Consider the following 23,229-nt stretch of genomic DNA (forward strand, 5'->3'; position numbering starts at 1 on the left):
AGGCTTGTTTCTGGAGGGAGAGGAGGCGTAGGAGCAAGGTCGTGCCGAGGGGACGGTTCAGTTGCATTCGTGTAGCCATTTGTAGCGGAGGCTTCGACATCTTGTTTTGTTGGGTGCATGACGAGGAGGGTCTTATAAATTGGTCTTGCTCTTAGTTGAAAAGCTGGCGGGGTAAAAGGGTGAGGTAGTGTCGTCCAAGTGGTTATTTCAGAAGCCAGGTAGGAAAGAGAGAGTACATGGTGGCCTCAAATTTGTCATCAGAGCTACAATAGCCGAGGGTACGTAGCAGTCACAGCGGCTCTAATTTGTCATCACTCAGGGCGTCAACCAAGTCTTGGAGAAGCTTATCTGACAAGGTAAATTCCTACTAGAACAACAAAAGTAAGCTCTAACATTAGTATCATAATTGAGCCATTTGTGATTCTATTAATCTTTAGATCCAAAGGGGTTTGACGTCCATCCGAATGAAAGTGTTCTCACACACCCCCTGGGCGGACTGGAAGAGGGGGATGATGACAAATTTGTAGTGCCAAACATCGGACAAATTCCGTGCACCAGCAGAAAAACTAGTTTGTCAGCAGCCATGAACACGACAACTACGCACTGCCCGGTCTACTGCCGACCCCAAGGTAGTTGAGTGTATTAAGCTATTCAAGCAAAGGTCACCCAGTCGAATATAGATTAGTACTTTCCTCAGCGCAGACGTTTCCAGAGAAATTCTCTACATGACGCTTCCAGCGCAATCCCCTAACCTGGTACACCACCCTCTTACTGACCCATATGAATATTCATTTGGCAGTTAACTCGCCCCAATCCCAAATCCTAGGCACCCTCTCCTCAAGATAATCCTTGAGTCCACAAATCTCAACACCATCATGAATATCCCACCCGTCATCTTTTAAAAAGAACTTCCTCACAGCATCCGCCTTGCACACTTTCCCCGTCGTCGTGCGTGGTATCTCCTCATCCTCACGTAAGATTCGAAGAGCGTTAGGAAGCATGAATGCTGATAGAGTCTTGCCGAGTTCGCGGCGGAAGAGAGGGAGATATCTCCCCTGACTGTCGTGTGATACCCGGATAGATCCCTTATTGCCTAGTGTTTGTTCCGAGTTTTGACAGTGTGACTTTTCCTTCAATCGGACGAGAGCAGCGACGCGCTGTGTTAGATCGGGGCATGGGATGGGGAGGATACACCCCTCTGCGACGAAGGGGAGGTCTAAGAGGCGCAGTTCGGCTTGGAGCATGGGAACTTTCGAGCCCTCGCGTTCGATGACTATTCCAGAGTGTAAGCTTCATTGTCTGAGTGAAGGAGGGATGTGTAAGTAGGTGACTTACAATCTGATGATGCCCTCCCCTCCATAATATACTCCCCTCCACTGGTCCGGTACGCATAATCACCTGTCTTGTAGAATCCGTCGCTGTCGAATGTTGCCGCGGTGCGGGCATCATCGGCGATGTATCTGGGGTGGCAAATGTGCTAAGAATTCATGCCCATGACCTGTTTGGATAGAAAGGTCGAAAAAAACTTACCGAGAGAACATCATGTCCTTCTTCAATAGCATTTCCCCCCGATCACCATCAGAAAGCTTAACAGTGACACCCGGCGCCGGCCGACCAATGCAGCACTGCAAGAACATTAGTAAAAGCCGCGCTTAAATTCAGAACATTGGATGGTGAAGTAGGTGAATGGAAGTCGCACATCATGATCCCGCTCGTCATCCACTTCAGTCCTAATAACCGTCCCGCCCATCTCAGTAGACCCATAGCAAACAACCAATGGAACTCGCAGATTCTCCTTCCAGAACCGTACAAGAGCTGGATTGGGCATCCAGGCAGAAACAAATGCGATCTGCAAGGCACGTAGGGCGCTGATATACCAAGTCTGTTGCTCGGTTGGGAGCTGTTGTATGACGTTCTTGTAATAGGCCATCATATTGCTCCACACGTTTGGCGGGCACCCTAGTGTCGTGACGCCTCCTTGAGCCAAACGATTCCAAAGAGCAGCCGCATCAGATGAGACTATCTCCACGCGTGCGTCACCGAGAATACAGCCTATTAGGGTTACGTTTGCGCGCATCCAGTGGATAGGTTGATGATTCAGCACGACTTCGTCCGGACCATGCAAGGTGCATAGCGAGTAGAGGAAGCTGCGCGAGTGCACGACGCCCTTTGGCGGGCCCGTTGTTCCTGATGTGAAAAGGAGGATACCCGGTCGGTCTTGGGAAAGTGTGGGACTCAGCTCTGCAGCAAAAGAACCCGGGGTTGTTGTTGTTGTTGTTGTTGTTGTTGTTGTTGTTGTTGTTATGCCCGCTGTCGTAAAAGGCTTTGAAGTCCAGGAAATAGGGATTAGAGTGACATGTTCCCCTTGCGCCGCTGCAGCTTTTTGACACCCCCGCGCAAGGGCCATGTGAGCGTTGTCAGCCAGTACGCATTTTGCATTACTGCGCTGCATCGAAACACGTCCTTCCTGGGGTGTGGCCCCCGTTGCTTCAAGCCAAGCCATGCGTCAGCCTCAGGTTCAATCTGCAACCGTAAGAAAACATTATCATTGGAATGACCTACCGAGAGGAGCATAAGCACCCCCAATAGATAACACTGCAAGAGCCGCTACAGCATACGGATACCCAGCGGGCGCTAGAAGAAAGATGAAGGCGTTTTCCTCACGGAGAATCTCGGTGCCGTCTTCGAAGAGGGTGCTTGGGAGCGACCGCTTGAGCTCGAGTTGCATATTTAGAGCATCTTGTAGCAAATGGGCGTATGTCGCGTCAATACCGTTTTCTGGATCTCGTAAGATAGAGCTCGGGGCTTGCCTCGATAGGTCAAGCAGCCTGGTGAAGAGTGGTTCGTTCGGAATAGTGGCACGGATGCTGGTGGGCATTTTGAGAAACGTGCCGAATCCAGAGATGGAAGGCGGGTAGATAATGGACCCGACCTAAGAGGAGAGAAGGTGTGGAAAGCGCTCAAATATAATGAAAGGCAGTGTTCTCTCACCGACTTGGTGTCTGGCCCGTGGGCTCAAGGGGCTTGCATATTGTCGCGTCATCGTGCTTCTTTGCTGCAGTCTTGGTCATTGTCAGCTGGAAAAAGAAATCCACCCTAGACTAACTTTATTCACAGCCAAGTCTGGTTGATGGTCGGCGCCTGCCAATATTGCGAGCTGGTATACTAAATTAGATTTACTAGAGACTTTGACTTGGACATTGGGGAACGCCACGGATCCACTAGAATATAGTGCTGTATAAGTTACCTTCTGATATGTTAACATCGGACCGGACACCAATGAGAACTGTACAGCTACACCCAAACCACACCAAATGGTAGATGACATACTGCAACTTGTCCCTCCGCAAGATGGATATCACTCGACATCCAGGTCAGGTCTAGGTATCAAGGAGAGCTAGAGCCATCTACCATCATGCCGCTATAATAAACAACGACGTATTGACTACCAATCGAGTAAAAAGGTCAACTCTTATCAATCAATCTAAAAAGTTCAACTACCATCAATGTCACCTCCTGGATGAAGCGTCAATTGTCCAGCGATGCCAGGCTCAACAGTGAATGAAGGCAGTCAGCTTACATAATCAGTCATGTCTCTCACTTAACAGCCCACCAACACAACACACCATCCAACTCTCTTTTTTCCTCTCTTGTTTCTCTTCCTCTCTCATCTTCGCTTCATTGCACAGCACGTCAGCATGACCACTCCAAAACCAGTCACGAAGTTCTCCTCAATCCTCATCATCGGCGCAGGAACATGGGGTTGTTCGACGGCCCTGCACCTCGCTCGCCGCGGCTACAAAGACATCAAAGTGCTCGACCCCTACGCTATCCCTTCGCCAGTTGCAGCTGGAAATGACGTGAATAAGATTGTTGAGCATAAGGAGCTTAAAGGTACAATACCCCTCAATACTTTGACAGAGGGAACCTAACAAGTCAAAGCCGGCATAACCGACCCCCAATCCATCGCATTTTCCACATTCTCAGGCGCCGCGATTAAGGGGTGGAAAGAGGACCCCCTTTTCTCGCCATACTTCTATGAAACAGGGTTCATTATTGCTGCTGATAAGCCTGAACTTATTCAGGCGATCAAGGAGCATGAGGTTGATGTTCACGATGCAGATTACGAGCCTCTCCAGACGGCGGAAGACTTTCGACGCATAATGCCGGAGGGAGTTTTGACGGGAGAGTTTAAGGGGTGGAAGGGGTGGATCAGTCGGAAGGATGCGGGATGGGCTCATGCTAGGAATGCCATTGTTGCTGCGTTTAATGAGGCGAGAAGGCTTGGTGTTGTGTTTGTTCTTGGATCGCCGGAGGGGAGCGTCGAAGAGCTGGTCTATGAGAATGGGGACATTGTCGGGGCGCGCACTGCGGATGGGAAGGTTCATCAAGCGGATCATGCTATTCTTGCTGCTGGCGCAGGGAGTGATCGGCTTCTCGATTTCAAGAAACAACTTCGCCCGACTGCTTGGACACTCAGCCACATCCGTATGACAGCCGAAGAAGCGCGGAAGTACCGCAGCTTGCCTGTTCTCTTCAACGTCGCGAAAGGATTCTTCATCGAGCCTGACCAAGACCTCCACGAGCTAAAAGTCTGCGACGAGCACCCGGGTTACTGCAATTTCATTACCGACCCCGAGAGCTCCAATGAAGTGAGAAGCATCCCCTTCGCAAAGAAACAGATTCCACTCGAATCCGAAGCACGCACTCGTGCCTTTCTACGCGAGACGATGCCGCACTTAGCAGATCGACCTTTTTCCTTTGCCAGGATCTGCTGGGACGCTGATACCCCGGATCGCGCGTTCTTGATCGACCGCCATCCCGAGCACAAGTCTCTTGTTGTTGCCGTTGGCGGATCCGGGAACGGCGCGATGCAAGTACCGTCGATCGGAGGCTTTATTGTCGATGCGTTGGAAGGAGTGCTTGCGGCTGAGGTGAAGGACGTCGTCCGTTGGAGGCCCGAGACAGCAATCGACCGGAACTGGAAAGACACCCAAGGCCGTCATGGCGGTGATGAAAAGGTAATGGACTTGCAGAATGTAAAGAACGATGACTGGACAAAGATAGGATGAGTGAAAATTCTAAATCGACGTAAATGACAAGATGCTCTGATTTCACTTACTTGAGCTACCACTTGTCGTGGCCTCGTGCAAAGTATTCAACTTTGCGGTGGAAGCCATGTATACCTGTATGTTCATCGTGCTTATCCAACCAGTTCACCGTCTCGTCCGCATCTAATACTGTTAGGGTCTCCGTACTTGTAGCTGTTGCCAAAGGCGTTCGCCCACCTTTATCAACCCATATATTGCGCAATGTGAGTGCCCATTCCCCGGCGGCCGGGCAGTTCTGAATCTGTTGCCGATAATGCTCTTCGTTCCATCGCGGCTCATGATGAGGCCCCCATTAGTGCAAATATAGTAGTATCGGCACAGGCCCTCAAAGGCTGGGGTTAGGGAGTTACCTGCCCGGTGGACTCTTTTCATCCACGGTTGTAATGGTACTAGTATTCCTCTTATAGTATCGAAAATGAGAAGCACGGATAGCACAACTGGCCAGTATCGTGGATCTTGGGTGTGCAAGAGTGAGTATGACTGTCGAAATATCTCACGGAGGATGGACAGAAGACTGGTTAGGTCAAGGTGCTTCCCCCGATGTTCAGAATCCTTGTTGGGCGGACGCCTTTTTTTGAACTCTTTGTCGACCCGAACAGTCGGCAGGAAGTTGCCGTATTCATAACCAGCATCGAGGATTTGAACTGGGGGATGGCTGTTTAGTAGATATTTCTCCTTGGTCTGGCCTGTTCCTAGGTCTATCAGATTAAGGTCGCGGATTGGAATGAGACATTGAAGGGTCAGCGCAATAACGGTCTTCCCGCCGGTGACATTGGTGACATTCTCTCCATCGGTAATTAAATGCGACAAAACATCCATCTGAGCCTGAGCCACAGCGTAGAATATTGCCTCGGTCACCCTTGGATACTGGTTATTCTACAGTCGACTGAGGTGATGGAATTGCGGAAGAAACTGGTGCAGCGCGTCAATGAGCAATACACCATTGCCCCACCGCTGGAACGTCAGAATATCCTAGATCGTTGAGCTTAACTTTTCGTCGTTCAGAGGGCCATAGTCTACATCTACGACGAGTCTGTACGAGCGTGAGTTCCTACTGTCTAAACACCAACTAAATTCTCCTCCCCTGTCAATGACTGTCGTGCCTTGGTCAGTCACAGAAATAAGCCCTCGAATAGATCAGTACGTACCGGAGAAAGTCTGATCAAAGCCATATTCAGGATGCCACGAGGCACCTGATAGCTGACACAAAATGCGGCTCTTGCAGGCAAGACTCTTGAATGTCGCGTAGAAACGTGAGCAGGATTGCGCAAGGTGGTGCGCGTCTCGAATGGAGGCCGATTGCCCGAGTATGTTGAACAGAGATTCCGTTGGCAACTGTTCCAGTTTTCCTTGTTCTTAACTCTCCATCGTGTTTGCTGGAGAGTGTTGCTGTGAAGATTGTTGTGGACGCGTCCTGCTCCACGTCCCAGGCTCTCGTGACCGGTCCATTGCCCATTGAAGGGAGTAGGTATTTGGGCGATGGGCGCAGAATGCGAGAAGATGCTTTACAAATCGAGTGCCTTCTAGAGTATCACAGCGCTGGAAAGAAGCATTGGGTTGATTCTTTCTTGGTGGCTGACATGGCAGCGAGGGGTGTCTGGAAGGTGCGACTCTTTTCCCAGTTCAAGTGAGACCAACCCTGCAGCTGGGAGAGAATCCCCGGTTGCTTCCCCTTGCTGTTTAACAACTAACCTCCCAAGGGCCCCGGAAAGATTAATTGTTGGTCGGGTACAACATTCCTCTCAACATCAGCCATATCAACTCAATGCTGACTAGAATAACAACCATGTCCATTTCCTTATATCGGAATAGTAACATTCACTGCATCTACGGCGCAGCTGAGACCATTTAGCCAAGTCTCGTATGTTGTGCAGATGACCTGCGTCCGATAATCCCGGATGTTCATCACACTGCAGATGGAAGCAGCTGCATGTAAGCTTCAACAAAGAAATAAACTATCGGCTGATCACACAACAGGGGGGCGGGAACCCCCGGACCTAGGGGCCATTATGGCTGATTGATCATCACAGCACCTAGGCTGACGGTTCATGCAGTGAGACGGGCATTGCGGATTGTAAGACGCACGGCCATCACATATTGGAGATCATGGCTGGCTGACTTGAGTCTGCAGCAACACCATACGTTTCCGCGGATAGCAGACAACCAGACCCATGTTCCGCATGAACTAGTCACACGCAAGCTTCCCCTATAGTTCTCATTGAGAGAGAGTGGTATTGTTATAAGAAGACGACGGGATCCTGCTCAATCATAATTCTCAACCTGTATCTCGTCTCAACAACCTCAAGGCAATAAGCATTACATCGGATATCATAGCGCTTTAATCATGAAACTGCTTAACTTCCTTCTTGTCTTTATCTCTCTATGCCGCGCACAGCCGGTTCCTAGCCTCCCCTTTCCCTTCCCTTTCTGCGCCTCTACCACGACTGTTAGTCTTGGTGGCACCTACACTGCTACTTCGACCAGTACATTCACCTCGGTACGCATCTTCCACCTCATATCTTCCTTATCCCTCACTAATCCATTTCTAGGCTACCAGCACCGTCACAGTTACAGCCCTACCAAGTGTCCGCTTTCCAACCCTCATCAATGTGATGTGCATTCTGACTTGTACCCAGGTATCCATCACCCGAACTCGTATCACATCCTACAGTCCAACAGAGGTTTCCTGCCTCAGCACTGCAACAACCTTCTCCGCATATCGGGCTCCCCTCATAACCCTCGCAGCACGCGACCCAGAACCGCAGATAACTATCCCTCCTATCATCCCCACTACTTGTCCGTCTGTGCCTACTATAACCATCCTTCCACCCACTGTTTCGAATGAGCCATGTACGAGGGTAGAGGGTGACTTTGCTGTTATGTAAGTTTTCCCTGCCAGCATTTAGAAATACTTAGCTGACGAATGGTCCCAGTACAAGGACAATAACAACCACAACAACCGGAATCTCAACAACAACATCAACACCCATCTCAACACAAACGATAAGAGAGACTTGGATTCAGCCTACTCCAACAGGCTACGACGGTAAATTTCCCCTTTGCTTCTCTTTTCTTGCCCATCCGTCTCTTTTTCATCATTACTAATTTCCCCCCTCCGACAGGTCTAAACTACTACCAATACCTAAACAGTTACAACTATAACGGCGACAGCACAGGCCTAGGCGGCGGCGGATTCGCAACAGCCGACTGGAACGGAAACCTTTCATACTACACATCCGGCCTAACAGAGAACATCAACTTTGAGTCCCCGAATTGGCCCACCGGCGCAGCGAATTGCCAATTACCGGGTCAAGCATCTGCAACAGATTGTTCCCAGTGGACGGTTGTATTCCAGGGTTTCCTCTTCGCTTCTATATCCGGGAGTTACGAGATCTATTCACCCATAGCCTCAGAGACAAATATCTGGCAAGATAACGCTGGATTCTGGTGGGGTGGATCCAAGGCTTATTCCGAGTATGCAGATGGGAATGTCGATGGGGCTGCTACGCCGCTGGAAATCCAGGGTGTAAGTAATAGATATACTTATGAGCTTACAGCAGGTGAGTTCTTGCCGTTTACTTGGATCTTTGCGAATGGGCAGGGGCCTGCTGCGAATCGCGGGAGGGTTACGGGGCCGGATGGGGTGGTGCATGAGGGGTTGGAGGGGGTATTTGTTCCACCTTGTGAGGATAGTGCTTTTGTTCCATAACCTGGTTTCCAATCCGACGGTGGAGGGTTAATGGATGGAGGAGAACGGGTACGAGCGAGTGATGGGTTGAGGATTGGGAAGACCTCTTCGCTGTTCCTGGACGATGAGGAACAAGCTGTGTGCTTACTTGCTGGATCAGTATATCGTTTCAATCGCGTAGTTCGACCACAGTGGTATTTCGAATGTGTCTTTATCGTCCTTCAAATAATCTAAAATCACGTATCTAGATATAACCCTCATCTCCTTTGCCTTCTCTAGTCTACACCTGCAATATACAAAATACACCCGAGATATGGAATCATCCGAAAAAAATGTATCAAAACCGCCCAATCTCCCTCTGAATCCTCAACATACTCCGCGGCCACCACTCGCCCTGTTCCTCCCCATCCATCCCATCTTGACTATCAGCCCAGTACCTCCCCACAAACCCACCCCCAAACCGATTCACCATGCCACTCAGCGTAATATCCGGCAGACTCCCAATCCACCAACTCTCCTCGCTCACAAGAAACATCAGTACCGACCAATGCGCGTATATATCCAGCGCTAACACCTGCTCTATGCTTAGGTCTGCGCTGGGATCTTGGAGAATCGGATCTATTTGTCTGTGTTGTTTGTTGGGGTTTGTAAGGCGTTGGTCGAGGAGTGGGAGGGTGAGATCTAGATAGGACATTGGGACGAGGGGGAGGAAGGAGAGGAGGGGGCGGGTCATGTACCCATTACTCGAGGGGGTCGAGGGCCGGCCGACGAAGTCCGCTAGCCAGGGGGGTAGTTGTGGGATGTGAGGCGTTACTGTCATGGATGGTGGTAGGAGTGGTAAATCAGCGGGAGAGTGAGGCTGTGAAGATGGTGAAGATGAAGAAGGAAACATAGCGGATCGAAGAGTCGATAGGATACCGAATGCCTCTGCGCAAGCGGAAAGAGCGTCATTCGGTGTATACGGATCGGAATTGAATATCGCTGCGTCGAGACGGTCTTGCAGTTTGGCGAATGCGCCGCCGCTAGTCCGTTTGATGATGGGGTACATGGGATGGTTGTGTGATGGGGGCGGAGTAGATGGGCTCGTTGGGATAGGGTTGACCAGATCATCCATGGAGTCAATTTCCTCGAGTTGGAGCCCACCTGCACCAACTGAACCAGGCGTCCTTGGGCTAGGTGTAGATCCAAATCCCGAATTCTTAGCCGCGTCTTCGACGAGTGTCCTAATTGTCGCGCTGATCCCTCTCGAGAGGATAATCACGTCTCTCGGTGTAGAAGCCAACGGCTTCGGACACTGCGCGCCGCCCGATTGATTTGAGATCCAGTGATTAATCTGCTGACTTGATGTCGCGAAAGGAACTAATAGTGGTGGCGAGGCTAAGAGGGGCTCAGCATTCGCTGCGCTTGGACGAGAGATTAACTCTCTCAGCCGTTCGCTGGCGAGGTTGTAATGTCTGTACCCAGTCATCAGGATATTACTGACTGTTCCGACGTCTGGTGGTGGATTTTGAGAAATCAGGTCGCAGCACATGCAGGCCGCTGAGACGGCGAGGATAGAGTGGTAGACTGTTCTGCTTTTGAGGGCGAGTGTCGGGAGGCAGATTTTGATGGCGTGGTGGTCACGCGTGTTGCAGGTTAGACTGCAGCTTGTGTGTTGAAGATAGTGGTGATAAAGTCCTGTATCGGAGGTGTCGAATTCGAATGAGACAGTCGAAGGCTCCGCGATTGTCAAGGATGATAGTGGAGGAATGTCATATGGTGGTGACAGAGACGGTCCACGCGAAAGCGCACTCCCGCTGCGTGGGCTTGGAGTTGGTAACGAGAGAGAGAGCTCGTTGCCACTGTGGCCGTAACTTGGCTCAGGGGGGTGAACATGCGCAGTCCCAGAAGAAGTTGGTGGTGGTGACGTTGATGCGTATATGCATTTCTGCATTGTCAGGATGCATCGCGAACATGATGGTTTCATTTCATCGCACTATACATCATTAGTATACTTCATACATTACAATAGAAGAGAAATACCTTGATCCTCCTCCTCTTACACTCGACACACCCATTTCTCGACTTACGATGCCTCCGCCTAGGACGGAATTTGGACTGTTGCTCTGCTGTTAACATCTTCTCGTAATTCGTAATTTTCAAGGTTACCAAATCTATATCCCAAGACCCGGCTTGACGACCCTTTTATCCTCCCTCCCCCCATGAAGTCTATGGCGCAGCCACGTTCAGCCCTGTTCAGCCGCTGGCCGGCCTCACCCGCGTGGACAAGCCAAGCCAAGAATTTGGAATACTTTATTGGCATCTCACCCAATTATATGAAACCAAGCTCGTGTTTGGGGCCGTTTGGTTGGTGGAGATTGCACTGCCTCCACGGGGCGATCAATTCCAAATTCGAACCCCGCGTGCATAAGTTCTTTCAGGGTTATCGCTGTCAGCGAATAAATGCGGACTCCGGAGGCTAGACACCCCGCTACTGCACCATGGTCGAGAGTTCGAGTCACGCTCTCCGAATAGACCTGGCCAAGTCTTCACCGGTGTTCTGGAAGATAGGGCTGAGCCTCTGGACGATGGTCTAGAAGAACGGCGATCTGCAACCTTAGGTCAGTGTCAGTAGGTCTGGGGTTGGCATTTGCACCATAAGTCTATGACGCATCGACCCGACTGCGGTAGTCTATACGAGATAAGAATCCGGCGGTGTCCTTAATTAGTAAGCAGGGTCGCATCAACCATCGTCTTGGGGTTCATCGGTCTGCTTGCGGTATTTTAGTTTGGTTGCCTATGCATCAAGTGTACAAGGATAAGTGCATATTCTTAATTCTTTGGTGTTTTATTTGCGATTGGAGTCGGAGTTGAAAATTGGTTGCGGAGGGGCAGATAGATCCAGCCCTGGTCCGGTCCCGGCGCTGCAGATGGTGGAAGGACATTGCTAAAGGAAAGAAAGATATAAATAAAACAGGGACCAAGCATATATTTCCATGGGCCTCGTGGGTGGGAGTCCAACTCAGGATTAAGAAGCTGCAAAGGTGCACCTACCAGCAATGGGGGTTCCAATGTGCCCGTGAAGGAGGCACCCTTACAGACCCTGGAGATCCTTCGCAGAGGTCACGCGAAAAAGTAGCTCAAGGGTAATTATTTTCTTAAAGTAGAGCTCGGCCAAGACCTTCCAGAATTGAACCACGTTGTTCTTCTAGTTCAAGGGCCAGTCTCACTACACCTTGGCTATCTACCACCATGCATGTCGAGAACCCCGCTCAGCCCTATACAGGTACCGGCGTCATATGCCTAGTGGCAGCGGTGTGGAACTAACCCCAGCGCAGGAATTATAGTATTATTGTTTATGCTCCCAACTAAATTGAATTACATCTTCCACAGCGTTTCGTCAAAGTCCTGACAAGGATGCGTCTCCATCCATGAGCCAAGTCAACTCAAGGATACGTCTTTCCCTCCCCACAAACCCTCCCAAACACCTCCTCCGTATGCTTCACAATCCTCTCCCCCCCTTCCTCCCCCCGAACCTTCTCAAACTTGCTATGCGAAGAGAACGGCTCTCCATCCCAACTAAGCCAGTAGCATCCACTCCCCTTATCCCCGTTACTGCCCACCGCAACATCCTCTTCCTTCTTCTTACCAACATTCAGCGCGGGATACCTCCCACTCGTCGCCGCAAAAAGATGCCTCTCCCCACTCTCTTCAATCGGGACCATCCAAGGCCTCAACAACACCCGAGCAATAGGCATAATAATCTTCGCGCCCGGGAAATCCCTTGCCACGCCTGTGTCCACGCCTGAGGGGAACGCGTGAATGAATGACGTCTTGGGGTATCTCCGCGCCATGGTCTCGAGATAGAAGTTCCCCATCATACTTGCGTGTAGGCCACAGGTTCGAAGACTGAAATTGTGCTTTAGACTTAGGTCGCTGTAATTCAGCTGTCCCCCGTTTATGGCTGGTGTCCAGGGGTCCAGGACTGAGACGACGCGGGAGAGACTCGGCGCTTTGAGGTCTGAATCTTGTGATGCGGTCTTTGACAGTAGTGGCTGCAAATTCCTAACAAACCTCATCCTAGCATAATAATGCAACACCAACTTCCTATCCATCCCCTCGCTCGTCTCGTCCCGTCCACTAAGCGTAAGATAACCAGGCGTCATGAAAAGAAGATTTAGGTATTTCTCTCTCTTCTTGATCTCCTCGCATATTGAATCAACGCCCTTAAGGAGCGAGATATCTGCTTTCAGGAACGTAGGCTGTGCATTGGGATTCAGCGTCTTGATGCGCTGTATTGCGTCGTCTGCAGCCGATTGGCTTCGTCCGATGAGGTAGATTCTTGGTGATGTGCTGTGTCGCGCGAGGGCGAGGGCTGTGGAGAGGGATATTCCGGATGTTCCGCCGACTGGGGTTGTTAGTTGGGTTTTATGATAAGTGATGGTGTGGTTAGGGGAGAGTGAAATTGTACCGAAGACCGCGACGAGACCCGGGCCTAGCGATTTGAGCGATTCGTTGTGCGCGCGGACGGTTTGGAGGTTTACCATTGCTACGGTGATTAATTTGACCCTGAAATAGAGGAAAATAAGGAAAAGCGAGAAATGAATCGAAAGAACCAGCGAAAGTTGTACAATAAATACTCTATGAGCGCGTGGCTGACGCGAGGGAAGAGTGGCTGACGCGAGGGAAGAGTGGCTGACGCGAGGGAAGAGTGGCTGACGTAAACCACTTTATGCACGTGCACCATGCATAAAACAAAGAAAGCAATGATCTAGTCTAGTCCAACACCACGCTATGAAGATATACAAAGTCAAAGTTGAAATAATAAACAAATCATTCGTGCTCCTTCAGGCGACTCTCGACCATAGGGGTAGGCAATTCCGTCTCTGTTGGACTCCCGGGGAGCTCTTGCATTCTGATCGACCGGCTGTCAAGCTCGCTGGGTTCATCCTTGTCGAGTGGAAGATCGCGGTACTGAAATTGAATATTAGTATCTCATCATATTTCCGTGATATAAGACATACCACAGGCCGCCCCTCCATCTCATACGGCGGCGGTGCTTCAAGACCAAGACCCAGACCCGGACCCTCAGTCTGCTCTCCAGCCTCCTTCTTTGACTTTCGTCGCTCATACCAATACTTTCTGCTGAGGACGCTGCGGCGTGATGTTGTAGTCAAGGTAGACTCGGTAGACGGCGGCTCTTCAGTGTATGGAGGTATAACTTCGATACCATCTTCTGCTTCGATAAATGCCTTGCGCGCCTTGTTCTTGTCGTGCTCGTCTGCAATTTTGACTGCGAGGAGGATGCCGCCGATGAGGATTAAGGAGGCCATTGCGTTGAGAATAGAGGTTGGGTCTGTAGGCAATGGAATTGAAAATATGTTAATAGGAAAGTGGTGGTCTCGTTGAGATGAAAGTGGCTTGTTCGTTTGTATAGTTTTACCTTGGGATGGTCAAGCCTCAATATATATATATTCGTCACAGGACAAACCTTCACCAGCTCAACCACCCGAGGCGCAGCATAGCCTAGCGACAAACACACAACTTTATTCCAAATACTCTATACGTGAAACGTATAAGCACCCAAATCACGAACTCGACCAAGAACACTCCCTGACAGGTTGAGCCGCCAAGTCTCACTCGTAAGCGTAAGCGTATGCGTATTCGGGCTGCCCCACCTTGCCCTAAGCCCCCTCGTATACGGTCCACGTGTCAAGCACCCATATGCATTATGCAGGGTAGAACGTGAAGTCATGGAATTGAACGCGGTCTCGAACATGCACGCTGCTCAAGTCAGGGTCAATCTAAGCCTCGTCGCGTGGAACGGTAGTACTCTGAAGATAACCCCAAGCGATTGACATGACTCATGCCGGACCAGTGCGGCATCGGAGGACCCACGCGACACAATTTCAATCTGCCCAAAAGTCAGGGCCACATGGTAGGTTCATGCATGCACTCGCTCAGCTGAACAATACTCCAACTCCAATTCCGAAATCATGACCACAGACATGAATGCGCGCATCGTCATCATCGGCGCGGGACTTTTCGGCCTATGCATGGCCCGTCAACTCGCGGTCGAGGGATACAAGTCAATCACGGTGCTGGATAGGGATATGCCGCCTGTAAATCCATCACCCAGTCCACAAATCCTAATACCTTTAGGTTAAGGTAGTTGATGCTGGTCGCAGGTCCCAACAGGTTCATCAACAGACATATCCCGCGTAATCCGCTTCGATTACGCAGACGCGGACTACTGCGCCATTGCTCATGATGCATACCGCGCGTGGCAGGAGCCGAAGTATACGGAGACAGGTATATTCAAGTCTGCATCGTATATTCTCTCAGGGAATACAAGTGCCCACGGGCAAGCTTGGATAAAGAGTACGACTGCGGCACTGGATGCGAGGTCTCTACCTTGGGAAAAGCTGGAAAGTGCCGAGGAGGCCAAAAGAAGGTTTCCAGTGTTAACGGGGGATCTTGCGCCGGAGCCGTTCAATGGGTATCTTAACCTCCAAGCGGGGTGGGCGGACTCAGGCAGGGCGATTGCATTGTTGAGGGATGAATGTCTTGATCTGGGGGTGAAGTTTGTTGTTGGGGAGGAGGGGACAGTCGTGCACCTTGACAAGGATTCTTCCAACAGGAAGATAGAGTCCGTCAAAACACTCGCTGGCACCACGATTGAGGGAGACCACTTCGTCCTCGCAACAGGCGCATGGATTTCATCGCTCCTACCAATGTATAACTCCACCATGGCGACCGCTCAGGTATTGGGGTATATGCGTCTTACGCCCGAAGAGGTCAAGAAATATCAGGACCTACCAATTTACTATAATGCATCAACAGGATGGTTCAATTTCCCCGCTCACCCCGAAACACAAACTCTGAAAGTTGCGATCCATGGGTGGGGATACACCCGCTCTTTGACTTCGCACGAGAGACAGGTCATGAACCTACCCTCTCCCTCTAATAAAGGCGGGGATCTCTCGGCACCACCTCTTACCGCGTATGAGGAAAGGAAGAACTTCACGCCCAAAGAAGGCGAAGCCCGCCTAAAGAAAGGCATACTCGAGATCCTCCCCGAACTAGCCGACCGACCCTTCGAAAGGACATCAGTCTGCTGGTACACCGATACGCCCTCGGGGGACTTTATAATAGACTTCCACCCTGATTATGAACATGGGAATGTTTTTGTTGCGGGGAGTGGAAGTGGGCAGTATGTTTATCCTATTCTTTCCCCAGCCGGGTTACTTTATTTGGCTACCTTATTATGATAGGGTGGGGGTTGTTCTATTTATTTTGGATGCTAATTAGTCGCAGTGCGTTTAAGTTCCTTCCTGTGTTGGGACCGTATATTGCGCAGGCGTGGAAGAAGACGCTCCCGTCGCATCTCGCGAAGAAGTGGCGGTTTAGAACGGAGTATGCAGATCGCGAAGATGCATTCTGGGGAGATGGGAGTCGGGGTGGGCCGGGAAGGAGGGAATTCGATAGGGAAGAGAAGGCGAAGTTGTAGATAATTCTTAGTCATGTCAAGAGAAGGTCAATTAAAGAGTTGAGATTGTTTTGTATGCCCGTTATGCTAGCCTTACGAAATGTATCGCCTGGGCAGAGAAAGTCCACCTCCGACCGCCGGTCTAGGATCCATGGGGGAGTAAATTACTCCTCCTTCTCAGGCGCATGCGTAGAAACAACCTCATCCAAAGGCTTAGACAATCCAACACGATCAACAGTTCGGGTATACCTAACACCACCCTTCTCGCGGTCTTCGCTGACGACAAGGTCCTTCCTGTTTCCGTCGACGAGGAGGCGAATGAGGTCCGGGCGCATGTAGTGGCCGCCCTGGGGAGAAGAAGGGGAGTCAGTATCTTTCTGCAGGTTGTAAGAGATCCATGGAAGAACCGAAGCTGGTAGGGGGGCTGAACTTACAAAGTCAGCTAGCGACTTGGTGAGGTGGATCTCGTCGAGGTCGATCTATTCATGCCCAGTCTGATTAGCGTCTTCCTTACTCCAAAGTGGCAAGAATAAAGAGGGGTCAGGGCATACATCAACATAAAGCAACCCCTGGAAATCCTTAGCCGGATGCGGGACAACGTTCTGCCCATCAGGCCCAAAGATCCTTCCGTGTCCGTTGTAGATGTTGGGATCCTCGAGTTCCTTGCCGGGGGGTGTATTCAACTTGATTCCCTCAGCGGTAATAGTCTGCCAGGGCGCAAGGGTGAATGTCCCTGTCTCAAGGGCGTAGGCGGGTGTAACGAGCTGCCACCAACAATCAGTTATGGATTACTGGGACACAAACCATAAAAAGAGATAGACTCACGTCGCAGTTCGCCTCAGCAATGTTCGTATACGGATCCGGATACTTGAGCGTCTCCTTGCCGGGATACAAGGGCCAAGCAGCAACATGCACCTGCTCCCCAAGACTAGCCGCATAAGCCTTCATGAAGGGGTTCATGTTCTCCCAGCAGTTCAAGTGCCCCACGCGACCAATCTCAGTTTGAACAACAGACTCAGTGGTATCGCCGGTGCCATCGCCAAAAACAAGACGTTCAACGTGCGTCGCGCGGATCTTCCGACGGTGATTGATGATCTCACCAGCGGGGTTGATGAGGATTTGAGTCGTGTACAGACTGGCCAGATCAACCTCGGAATACCCCAGCGATACGAAGATCTTGTTTGCTCGCGCGGCGGCCCGGATGGAGTGCATTTGGGGGCTGTCGGAGGGGAGGGAGTTCTCGCGGTATTTTTTCAACAGAGGAAGCGATTCTTGGTAGTTTACTTTCCACATCCAGTAGGGGTAGCCCGGAATCCCTGCGATCTCTTGTTAGACGTGGCTATTTGCTGGTGGATGAGGAAGGGAGGGACGTACAGAGCTCAGGGAATGCAATGAACTTGCACCCATTCTGGCCGGCTTCGTTGATCCAGTGGATTGTTCGACGGACGGATTCGTCGAGATCGAACCAGCCTGGTTCGGCGTTGACGGCGGCGGCCTTGTACTTCTTGAGGACGGGAGTCATGTTGATGGTGCTGGAAGCGGTTGCTTGGTTGAATAGGTAAAGTAGCTAGAGAACGACTTTGATCGGGTTGATGACAAACAAATTGACCGCGATATTGTAGCCTCTTTATACCCCTGCAGCCTCAAATTGAACTGATCTTGTATACTTGCTTCACTCGGTTCCCAGGTTCGGCCTTTGGAGTTCGGTATTTGGTGGTGGCCTGAGACACCCCGGGATTTGGACAGATATCTAGGGCTTTGACTTGATACACGGTGGGTCTGGCCTGACGGATAACGGCCTTGTGCAGATCCCGCATTCTTCATGCTCTGAAGAACCCTACTGGCTCATAGCTCGGTGTTTTCGAAATCTAGAGCGGATAGAGTAGTTGACGTGATTGCTATTGTGGAGACTATCGTTGTCTTCCGGGTCGATCCGTTGCTTAGAAGTGTGTAGTACGATCTTACTGTGAGGCGTCGGGATTTGGTGGGGACCAAATGCTCCGGGTAACGTGTTACGTCCATGGTTTGCTGACCCGTATCAGGCCACTCGCTATGCAGTTTGCTGCCGCATCGCGTCTGTTTGTGTCTATTCTGTTGGTGAATTATTCTGGGTGAGGGAAACTGTCATAAATTAGGACGCCTCCATTCCCGTAAACCCCCGGGCGCCATGCATTCATGAATCTGGTAGTAATCATTTGCATTCAATGAAATACCTCTATTTGACACTATGATGCTTCTCGAAAGCTATCAGTAATCCTAGTATACTATCATAACCCTCAAGAAGGAGAAAATAGGGGGTTCGGAGATATCTCTCTTACCTGACGGGTCAGCGAGTGATTTGGAGTCAAGATCTCCAACAGCCAGAACAATTGCATATACCATATACCAGTTGCCCAATTGATTCTTAGAGGGAGCGTCTTCTGGGGACGACATACCGACTGTAAACGGCACTGGCAGCTTTACTTGGAGGTGCGCTTCATGGATTCAATTCAAGTCAATTCAAATTCATACCTGATGCAGCTAGAATGTTGCTCCGGCTATGCAGGGTTTCCTAATGAAGCAGAATCGAAGCCATCAACACCGCATGTAGAAATGAAACCCGCTTAATGAATGACCCATGCAATGTCAAACTCCCTCTATTCCATACAACATCGCACCTCTGATTCTTTTTCACCCTGCTGGTTCTCCTGTATGATACCGAGGCCGCTGGCTGACTCTGCCAGAGGCTTGTTTGTACTGCTTAATAAGCGTCTTCCACACCTAACCCCCTTGCCTAATGGCGGAGTTGTTCTAGGCAAGGTGCCTTGTCGATTCTCATGTTGACCTCCGGCTGGTAGGCTATACCAACCCCCCCGCTAGCTTTGCGCTGAAATGGAGCCCCCTGCAACAATCTAGTTAAGTTTGATGCCGCAAGCCCTGTCCAATACCCTAGCAATATTCACCTTAGGCGCTGTCTCAAAACCCACGGAAACGTTCAAGACCGTAAGGATTGTCGATTGGCTGGAAAATGGTGCGATCTTTGCATAGGACAGCAGGAAAATATATACCGCGGATACTACCGGCTGTTTACAATCAGCGCGGCTTTGAGCGGTGTCTATCACGAACCAATGTTGGTCGATGGTCCCGGCCGCTCACCGTCGTTTTTGGATACTCTTGCCCAAGAGCTGAGTCCCCGTAGTGCTGCGTCGCCCTGAACTGCTATTGACTATCTGAAGACATTCCCCGCGTACCGACTTCACGCTTTTGACCAGTACGACGAAGCCTTCGGGCCCTTGGCCGATTTTCTTGTTCGGGCGAGCAAAGAGCGTGCATGGCACTTTGAAAGAGAGTATCGCAGAACCTCGCCCGACAGCTCAATCTCTGAACATCCATGTAACAACTGCCCACTGGTGGAATGGTTGTCCACCTTCAAGCAGCTTACCGATCCGCTGCCCTGGGAGACGTTTTTGTGCTCGGAAGTTACGCAGATTCTCTCAGCCCTGGAGGGACTCGGTCTACATTCAGTTTTCCAGTCCATCGAGGAGATAGGGACCTTTAAGCGCCCATTTAAAGACCAGCTCAACACCGGCTTCTTACCACCACCACTACAGGAGCGCACGTCTATCATGATTATCGATCCTCAGAGCCATTTGCCGCGCCAGATATCCTTTCCTATGTCTCTTTTGGATACAGGGAACTTGGGCATGGGGAGCACATACAACTCTGACACATACCAGGGCATAGAGACAGCAGCACAGGAATTGAGACCGCATTCACTAGATGAGCGCTTGCGCCATTTTTGGTTGTTTTCTGGCCAGCCAAACCATATAAAGCCTGATTTGAAGCTATCGAGGATTAACCTACAGTTCTACGAATACATTTTGCGCGAACATCTCAACATTCGGTTCAGTGATACAGCCTTTAGGTCGAATATGCCTAACGATCCCTACACATTCACAATCACCGACAAGTGCATGTTCAATCAGCCTTGGGAGCTCGACGTCAACCACTTCAAGGGAATGTTCGCTCGTGTAGATGTACCGTTTGCTAGTGCTCCGTTCTTTGAAAGTCTCTCATTGTTTTTCAATATACATTCTTAGCACGACCGACAACACTAGTCCAGCTTTCTGGATCCCATGTGTTGTGGCATCTGTCCTGTATCTAGAGTAGTTTATCTTAGATAGTTCTGTCTTGTCAATTCACTATGCTAGTATTATAGTCATCTCACGAAATGTGCTACAAAGCAACCAAGGACGCTATACATTCGTGGTGCGACCAAGTGGACCCGCGAGTCAGCGCCCGAAGTCCACCCGACAATACTGACTCAGGCGGGACGTTCCAGAAAATTTCTAGAAACCGTGTTTGCGTTTCATGTTGCTGAAGAAAGGCTTCTTATCTAGCCAATTTTGCACGTTGCCGTCATCTCTTGATGTAGGTAAGATTGCGCAGTGGGTGAATAGTGCCGGAATCCAGGGCTTTTTCCTCTTCTTCCCCGAAGCCTTGATCATCCTGCCTCTTAACATTGTGGTAAGTCGGGCACCATACTAGCCATGCAGACGTGGATAAACCTACCTACATCCCACAACCATACCCCTTGTTTATAATCACACCTCCTATTTATCCTTAAAGCCCATCATGACGCCATATACCCCTTCGAAATCATATGGCATGACCACCACATGCCGTGCAGAATACCGAGAATGCCGAGTTAGCCGACCCCAAACCAATCGGCTTCCCGTCCGAAAGTGAAGAGGACCCCCGAAGCAACCGTTTTTGGTGGATTCTTCAGCCGCACGGATATTGCTGCTGCATTTCATGGAATCCTGTTTTCCACGTGGAAGATTTTTTCTGACGCCAGTGGTCTCCATAGATAAGAATAAGATGCCTAACCCACGGGTTATTTTTGCTCTGGTGGATCTCCCGGGATGATACCTTAAGATGTGAAAGTCTGCTTTTTGACTCTGCAGATTTTCTGCAGGAAGTTTAATTCCTGAACCGTACACTTCTTTCCACCTAATTAAGGAATAATGTCGATCGCCAACGGCTACATCCTACCCAACGAACTCCTCCAGGCTATTTTTCTCCTCCTGGACTTTGAGAGCTTCTATCATGCCGCTCGCGTGTGCAGGTTATGGCGTGATGCGGCGCTAAACTTACATATTTTGAGGCGGCAGGTGCAGGGTGTTCCTTGTCTTCGCAGATCGGATTGTTTGAAAGATGCGGACGGGTCTGAGGTTGAGATTATTTTTAACCGGATCTGTCGAAAGAATCTTATCGGGTTGCGGAATAAGATTGAGTCTACGTCTTTAACCACAGAATCGTCCGCGGCACAAATAGGTTCCATACCCGTTCGATCACGCCACGCAGGTGGTCTGAAATATGCGAAGTTACAAGGGATGACGCTGTCGCTATATACACCATCGAAAGCCGAACCGCAACAAATAACTCTCAGCCCTTCCCTCTATCCATCTCCAGAAACTGTTCAGAAACTCCTATCGCAGGGCCAAACAAGTGCATTCTTCTCATCGCGTTCGTTTGCACAATTGCAGGTTGGTGTTTCGGGGTGTGGGGGGTTAGTTGCTGTTGCGTTGGGGGTGAATGTTCATGTTTATATTTTGAAACAACAAGACGGAGAACAAGATGGGAAGCAAAAACATACGGAGGTGACGATAAGCAGCGATATCACGGACTCGGTGCAAAGGGTGGAATTCGTTGAAGAAGATCAGTTACTCCGCGTGGAGGTTGATGGGCGAGAGGGGAGTTATGTGCGGTATCTTGGGTTTAGGAAGTGCTCTTGCTCGAATCGTATGAGGTCAAGGGAGCCAGTGTCTGTTTCCAGCGAGATGAAGCTGAAATATTGGACCGTCGCCCTCCGCCGCGTCCATCTCGACTCAAGGAGTATAGAGGAGGGTCTAGGGCGTGGTATATCGACGCGCGGGATGCGTCTCCTTCCACCGCGAACACGCCAACCACAGGAAATTGAGGATGACAATGTGGATGTACAATGCAGATGTCGCTCTGAAACGAACTTCTTCACGCTCCTCCGCCAACCAGGGTGCAAGAATACTTACGCCGTCGGAACACTTTCTACACCCACTAATGCACCCGCCGAAGTGAAGATTACACAGCAGATACCTAGTCGCGCCGTTACACCAGCTGATATAAAGTCGTACTTCCAGTTTCAGCCGGTTCTGAGGGAGGGTAGGTCGCCCTCACCCTCGCCAGATGGATCTGGACCTGGGTCTGCATCTCAACCACTGGACCGCTTCGACGAGGCGAATCTGCCACAGGCACATTCCATTGACCCTCTCCTTACCGTATCGGACGATGGGAAAGTTCTCGCGATCTACGAGCAGCCGCATGGGCAGACTAAGGGAGCTATGTATTTATGCTCTCGAGATGATGATAACCATATGGAGAATAAAGAGAAAGCGTCTGTAGAAGCGTGGCCGTTTGTTCTTTCAACTGCGGATCAGAGCATCCACTCGTTGTGGATGGCAGCGGACCGGGATGGTCAGGGGTATATTGTGCAGGCTGGGTCGCAGAGGCATGAGATGCAGTGGAAGCTTCGTCGGTAGTGGTGTTGGGGGATGGAGTTGGATGGTATAATTTGTTCTGTCAGATTTGTCCCATCGACATACGGAATAGCCTGGATAGGCCTTAATATGTATAATAATCTTAGGGGCATTAGCGGGCGTTCTTGGCTCGGTTGAGTGCAGTATGCTCACGAAGGAGTCACCCTATAGCACGAAGACCTTGAGCGCCTTCCACAAGTACTTAATATCCTACCGTAGATATTGTTGAAGATTGACCTGCCTAGGCCTGAAAACCGGTATATATCCCAGACCAATAATGACATTTAAGTGTATAGATACTTTGGCCTGAGTGTAAGGTACCACTAAACCAGTCAAAAAACATATCAACATGTCTATAGAAGCATAGTCGTCACATCATCCAAACCTGTTCATCCCCCTCCCGCAAGT

General features: G+C 50.3%; 10 protein-coding genes across 10 annotated transcripts; 5 read left to right on the forward strand and 5 right to left on the reverse strand.

Annotated features, from left to right (window-relative positions):
- Positions 1-661: 661 nt before the first annotated feature.
- On the reverse strand, positions 662-2,878 carry BDV14DRAFT_207210 (uncharacterized protein; the record flags this gene model as incomplete). Its single annotated transcript, XM_073775093.1, has 5 exons — positions 662-1,273; positions 1,336-1,460; positions 1,531-1,625; positions 1,700-2,487; positions 2,563-2,878. The coding sequence occupies 5 exons, from the start codon at positions 2,876-2,878 to the stop codon at positions 789-791; spliced, it is 1,809 nt and encodes a 602-aa protein (XP_073630653.1). The 3' UTR covers positions 662-788.
- A 771-nt stretch (positions 2,879-3,649) lies between these two features.
- On the forward strand, positions 3,650-5,227 carry BDV14DRAFT_169012 (NAD(P)/FAD-dependent oxidoreductase). Its single transcript, XM_073767967.1, has 2 exons — positions 3,650-3,894; positions 3,943-5,227. Exons 1-2 carry the CDS (start codon positions 3,699-3,701, stop codon positions 5,070-5,072), a joined length of 1,326 nt encoding a protein of 441 aa, XP_073630654.1. The 5' UTR covers positions 3,650-3,698; the 3' UTR covers positions 5,073-5,227.
- Positions 5,228-7,455: 2,228 nt separating this feature from the next.
- Positions 7,456-8,820, forward strand: BDV14DRAFT_197702 (uncharacterized protein; the record flags this gene model as incomplete). The annotated part of the gene is made up of 4 exons (XM_073772752.1): positions 7,456-7,608; positions 7,661-7,992; positions 8,045-8,157; positions 8,234-8,820. The coding sequence occupies 4 exons, from the start codon at positions 7,456-7,458 to the stop codon at positions 8,818-8,820; spliced, it is 1,185 nt and encodes a 394-aa protein (XP_073630655.1).
- Positions 8,821-8,969: 149 nt separating this feature from the next.
- On the reverse strand, positions 8,970-11,058 carry BDV14DRAFT_169016 (Zn(II)2Cys6 transcription factor). Its single transcript, XM_073767968.1, has 2 exons — positions 10,822-11,058; positions 8,970-10,774 (listed from the first exon to the last, which is right to left on the reverse strand). Exons 1-2 carry the CDS (start codon positions 10,915-10,917, stop codon positions 9,137-9,139), a joined length of 1,734 nt encoding a protein of 577 aa, XP_073630656.1. The 5' UTR covers positions 10,918-11,058; the 3' UTR covers positions 8,970-9,136.
- Positions 11,059-11,995: 937 nt separating this feature from the next.
- On the reverse strand, positions 11,996-13,426 carry BDV14DRAFT_21046 (uncharacterized protein). Its single transcript, XM_073775896.1, has 2 exons — positions 13,250-13,426; positions 11,996-13,186 (listed from the first exon to the last, which is right to left on the reverse strand). The coding sequence occupies exons 1-2, from the start codon at positions 13,323-13,325 to the stop codon at positions 12,225-12,227; spliced, it is 1,038 nt and encodes a 345-aa protein (XP_073630657.1). The 5' UTR covers positions 13,326-13,426; the 3' UTR covers positions 11,996-12,224.
- Positions 13,427-13,451: 25 nt separating this feature from the next.
- On the reverse strand, positions 13,452-14,290 carry BDV14DRAFT_21048 (uncharacterized protein). The gene is made up of 2 exons (XM_073775902.1): positions 13,803-14,290; positions 13,452-13,752 (listed from the first exon to the last, which is right to left on the reverse strand). The coding sequence occupies exons 1-2, from the start codon at positions 14,109-14,111 to the stop codon at positions 13,612-13,614; spliced, it is 450 nt and encodes a 149-aa protein (XP_073630658.1). The 5' UTR covers positions 14,112-14,290; the 3' UTR covers positions 13,452-13,611.
- A 484-nt stretch (positions 14,291-14,774) lies between these two features.
- On the forward strand, positions 14,775-16,288 carry BDV14DRAFT_197706 (NAD(P)/FAD-dependent oxidoreductase; the record flags this gene model as incomplete). Its single annotated transcript, XM_073772753.1, has 3 exons — positions 14,775-14,900; positions 14,967-15,991; positions 16,096-16,288. The coding sequence occupies 3 exons, from the start codon at positions 14,775-14,777 to the stop codon at positions 16,286-16,288; spliced, it is 1,344 nt and encodes a 447-aa protein (XP_073630659.1).
- Positions 16,289-16,314: 26 nt separating this feature from the next.
- On the reverse strand, positions 16,315-18,192 carry BDV14DRAFT_169024 (carbon-nitrogen hydrolase family protein). Its single transcript, XM_073767969.1, has 5 exons — positions 17,642-18,192; positions 17,093-17,583; positions 16,819-17,031; positions 16,702-16,746; positions 16,315-16,614 (listed from the first exon to the last, which is right to left on the reverse strand). Exons 1-5 carry the CDS (start codon positions 17,787-17,789, stop codon positions 16,432-16,434), a joined length of 1,080 nt encoding a protein of 359 aa, XP_073630660.1. The 5' UTR covers positions 17,790-18,192; the 3' UTR covers positions 16,315-16,431.
- A 1,182-nt stretch (positions 18,193-19,374) lies between these two features.
- On the forward strand, positions 19,375-20,346 carry BDV14DRAFT_197708 (uncharacterized protein; the record flags this gene model as incomplete). Its single annotated transcript, XM_073772754.1, has 2 exons — positions 19,375-19,380; positions 19,483-20,346. The coding sequence occupies 2 exons, from the start codon at positions 19,375-19,377 to the stop codon at positions 20,344-20,346; spliced, it is 870 nt and encodes a 289-aa protein (XP_073630661.1).
- Positions 20,347-20,876: 530 nt separating this feature from the next.
- BDV14DRAFT_169027 (F-box protein) lies at positions 20,877-23,102 on the forward strand. Its single transcript, XM_073767970.1, has one exon. The coding sequence runs from the start codon at positions 21,274-21,276 to the stop codon at positions 22,822-22,824; it is 1,551 nt and encodes a 516-aa protein (XP_073630662.1). The 5' UTR covers positions 20,877-21,273; the 3' UTR covers positions 22,825-23,102.
- Positions 23,103-23,229: the final 127 nt, after the last annotated feature.

Source organism: Aspergillus stella-maris (assembly GCF_047715825.1).
Source record: "Aspergillus stella-maris strain CBS 113639 unplaced genomic scaffold BDV14scaffold_12, whole genome shotgun sequence".
In the NCBI taxonomy this organism is placed as follows: domain Eukaryota; kingdom Fungi; phylum Ascomycota; class Eurotiomycetes; order Eurotiales; family Aspergillaceae; genus Aspergillus; species Aspergillus stella-maris.

Excerpts from the sequence above, each read along its gene's own strand:
- BDV14DRAFT_169012 (XM_073767967.1), top strand. The coding sequence starts at position 3,699 with ATGACCACTCCAAAACCAGTCACGAAGTTCTCCTCAATCCTCATCATC. Across the intron at positions 3,895-3,942 it reads TGAGCATAAGGAGCTTAAAG|CCGGCATAACCGACCCCCAA; the intron begins GTACAATACCCC and ends AACAAGTCAAAG.
- BDV14DRAFT_169016 (XM_073767968.1), bottom strand. The coding sequence starts at position 10,917 with ATGTTAACAGCAGAGCAACAGTCCAAATTCCGTCCTAGGCGGAGGCAT. Across the intron at positions 10,775-10,821 it reads GTAAGAGGAGGAGGATCAAG|TGCGATGAAATGAAACCATC; the intron begins GTATTTCTCTTC and ends AATGATGTATAG.
- BDV14DRAFT_21046 (XM_073775896.1), bottom strand. The coding sequence starts at position 13,325 with ATGGTAAACCTCCAAACCGTCCGCGCGCACAACGAATCGCTCAAATCG. Across the intron at positions 13,187-13,249 it reads GGGTCTCGTCGCGGTCTTCG|TCGGCGGAACATCCGGAATA; the intron begins GTACAATTTCAC and ends TAACAACCCCAG.
- BDV14DRAFT_21048 (XM_073775902.1), bottom strand. The coding sequence starts at position 14,111 with ATGGCCTCCTTAATCCTCATCGGCGGCATCCTCCTCGCAGTCAAAATT. Across the intron at positions 13,753-13,802 it reads AGATGGAGGGGCGGCCTGTG|TACCGCGATCTTCCACTCGA; the intron begins GTATGTCTTATA and ends ATTCAATTTCAG.
- BDV14DRAFT_169024 (XM_073767969.1), bottom strand. The coding sequence starts at position 17,789 with ATGACTCCCGTCCTCAAGAAGTACAAGGCCGCCGCCGTCAACGCCGAA. Across the intron at positions 17,584-17,641 it reads CATTGCATTCCCTGAGCTCT|GGATTCCGGGCTACCCCTAC; the intron begins GTACGTCCCTCC and ends AAGAGATCGCAG. Across the intron at positions 16,615-16,701 it reads CCAAGTCGCTAGCTGACTTT|GGCGGCCACTACATGCGCCC; the intron begins GTAAGTTCAGCC and ends TCTTCTCCCCAG.
- BDV14DRAFT_169027 (XM_073767970.1), top strand. The coding sequence starts at position 21,274 with ATGTCGATCGCCAACGGCTACATCCTACCCAACGAACTCCTCCAGGCT.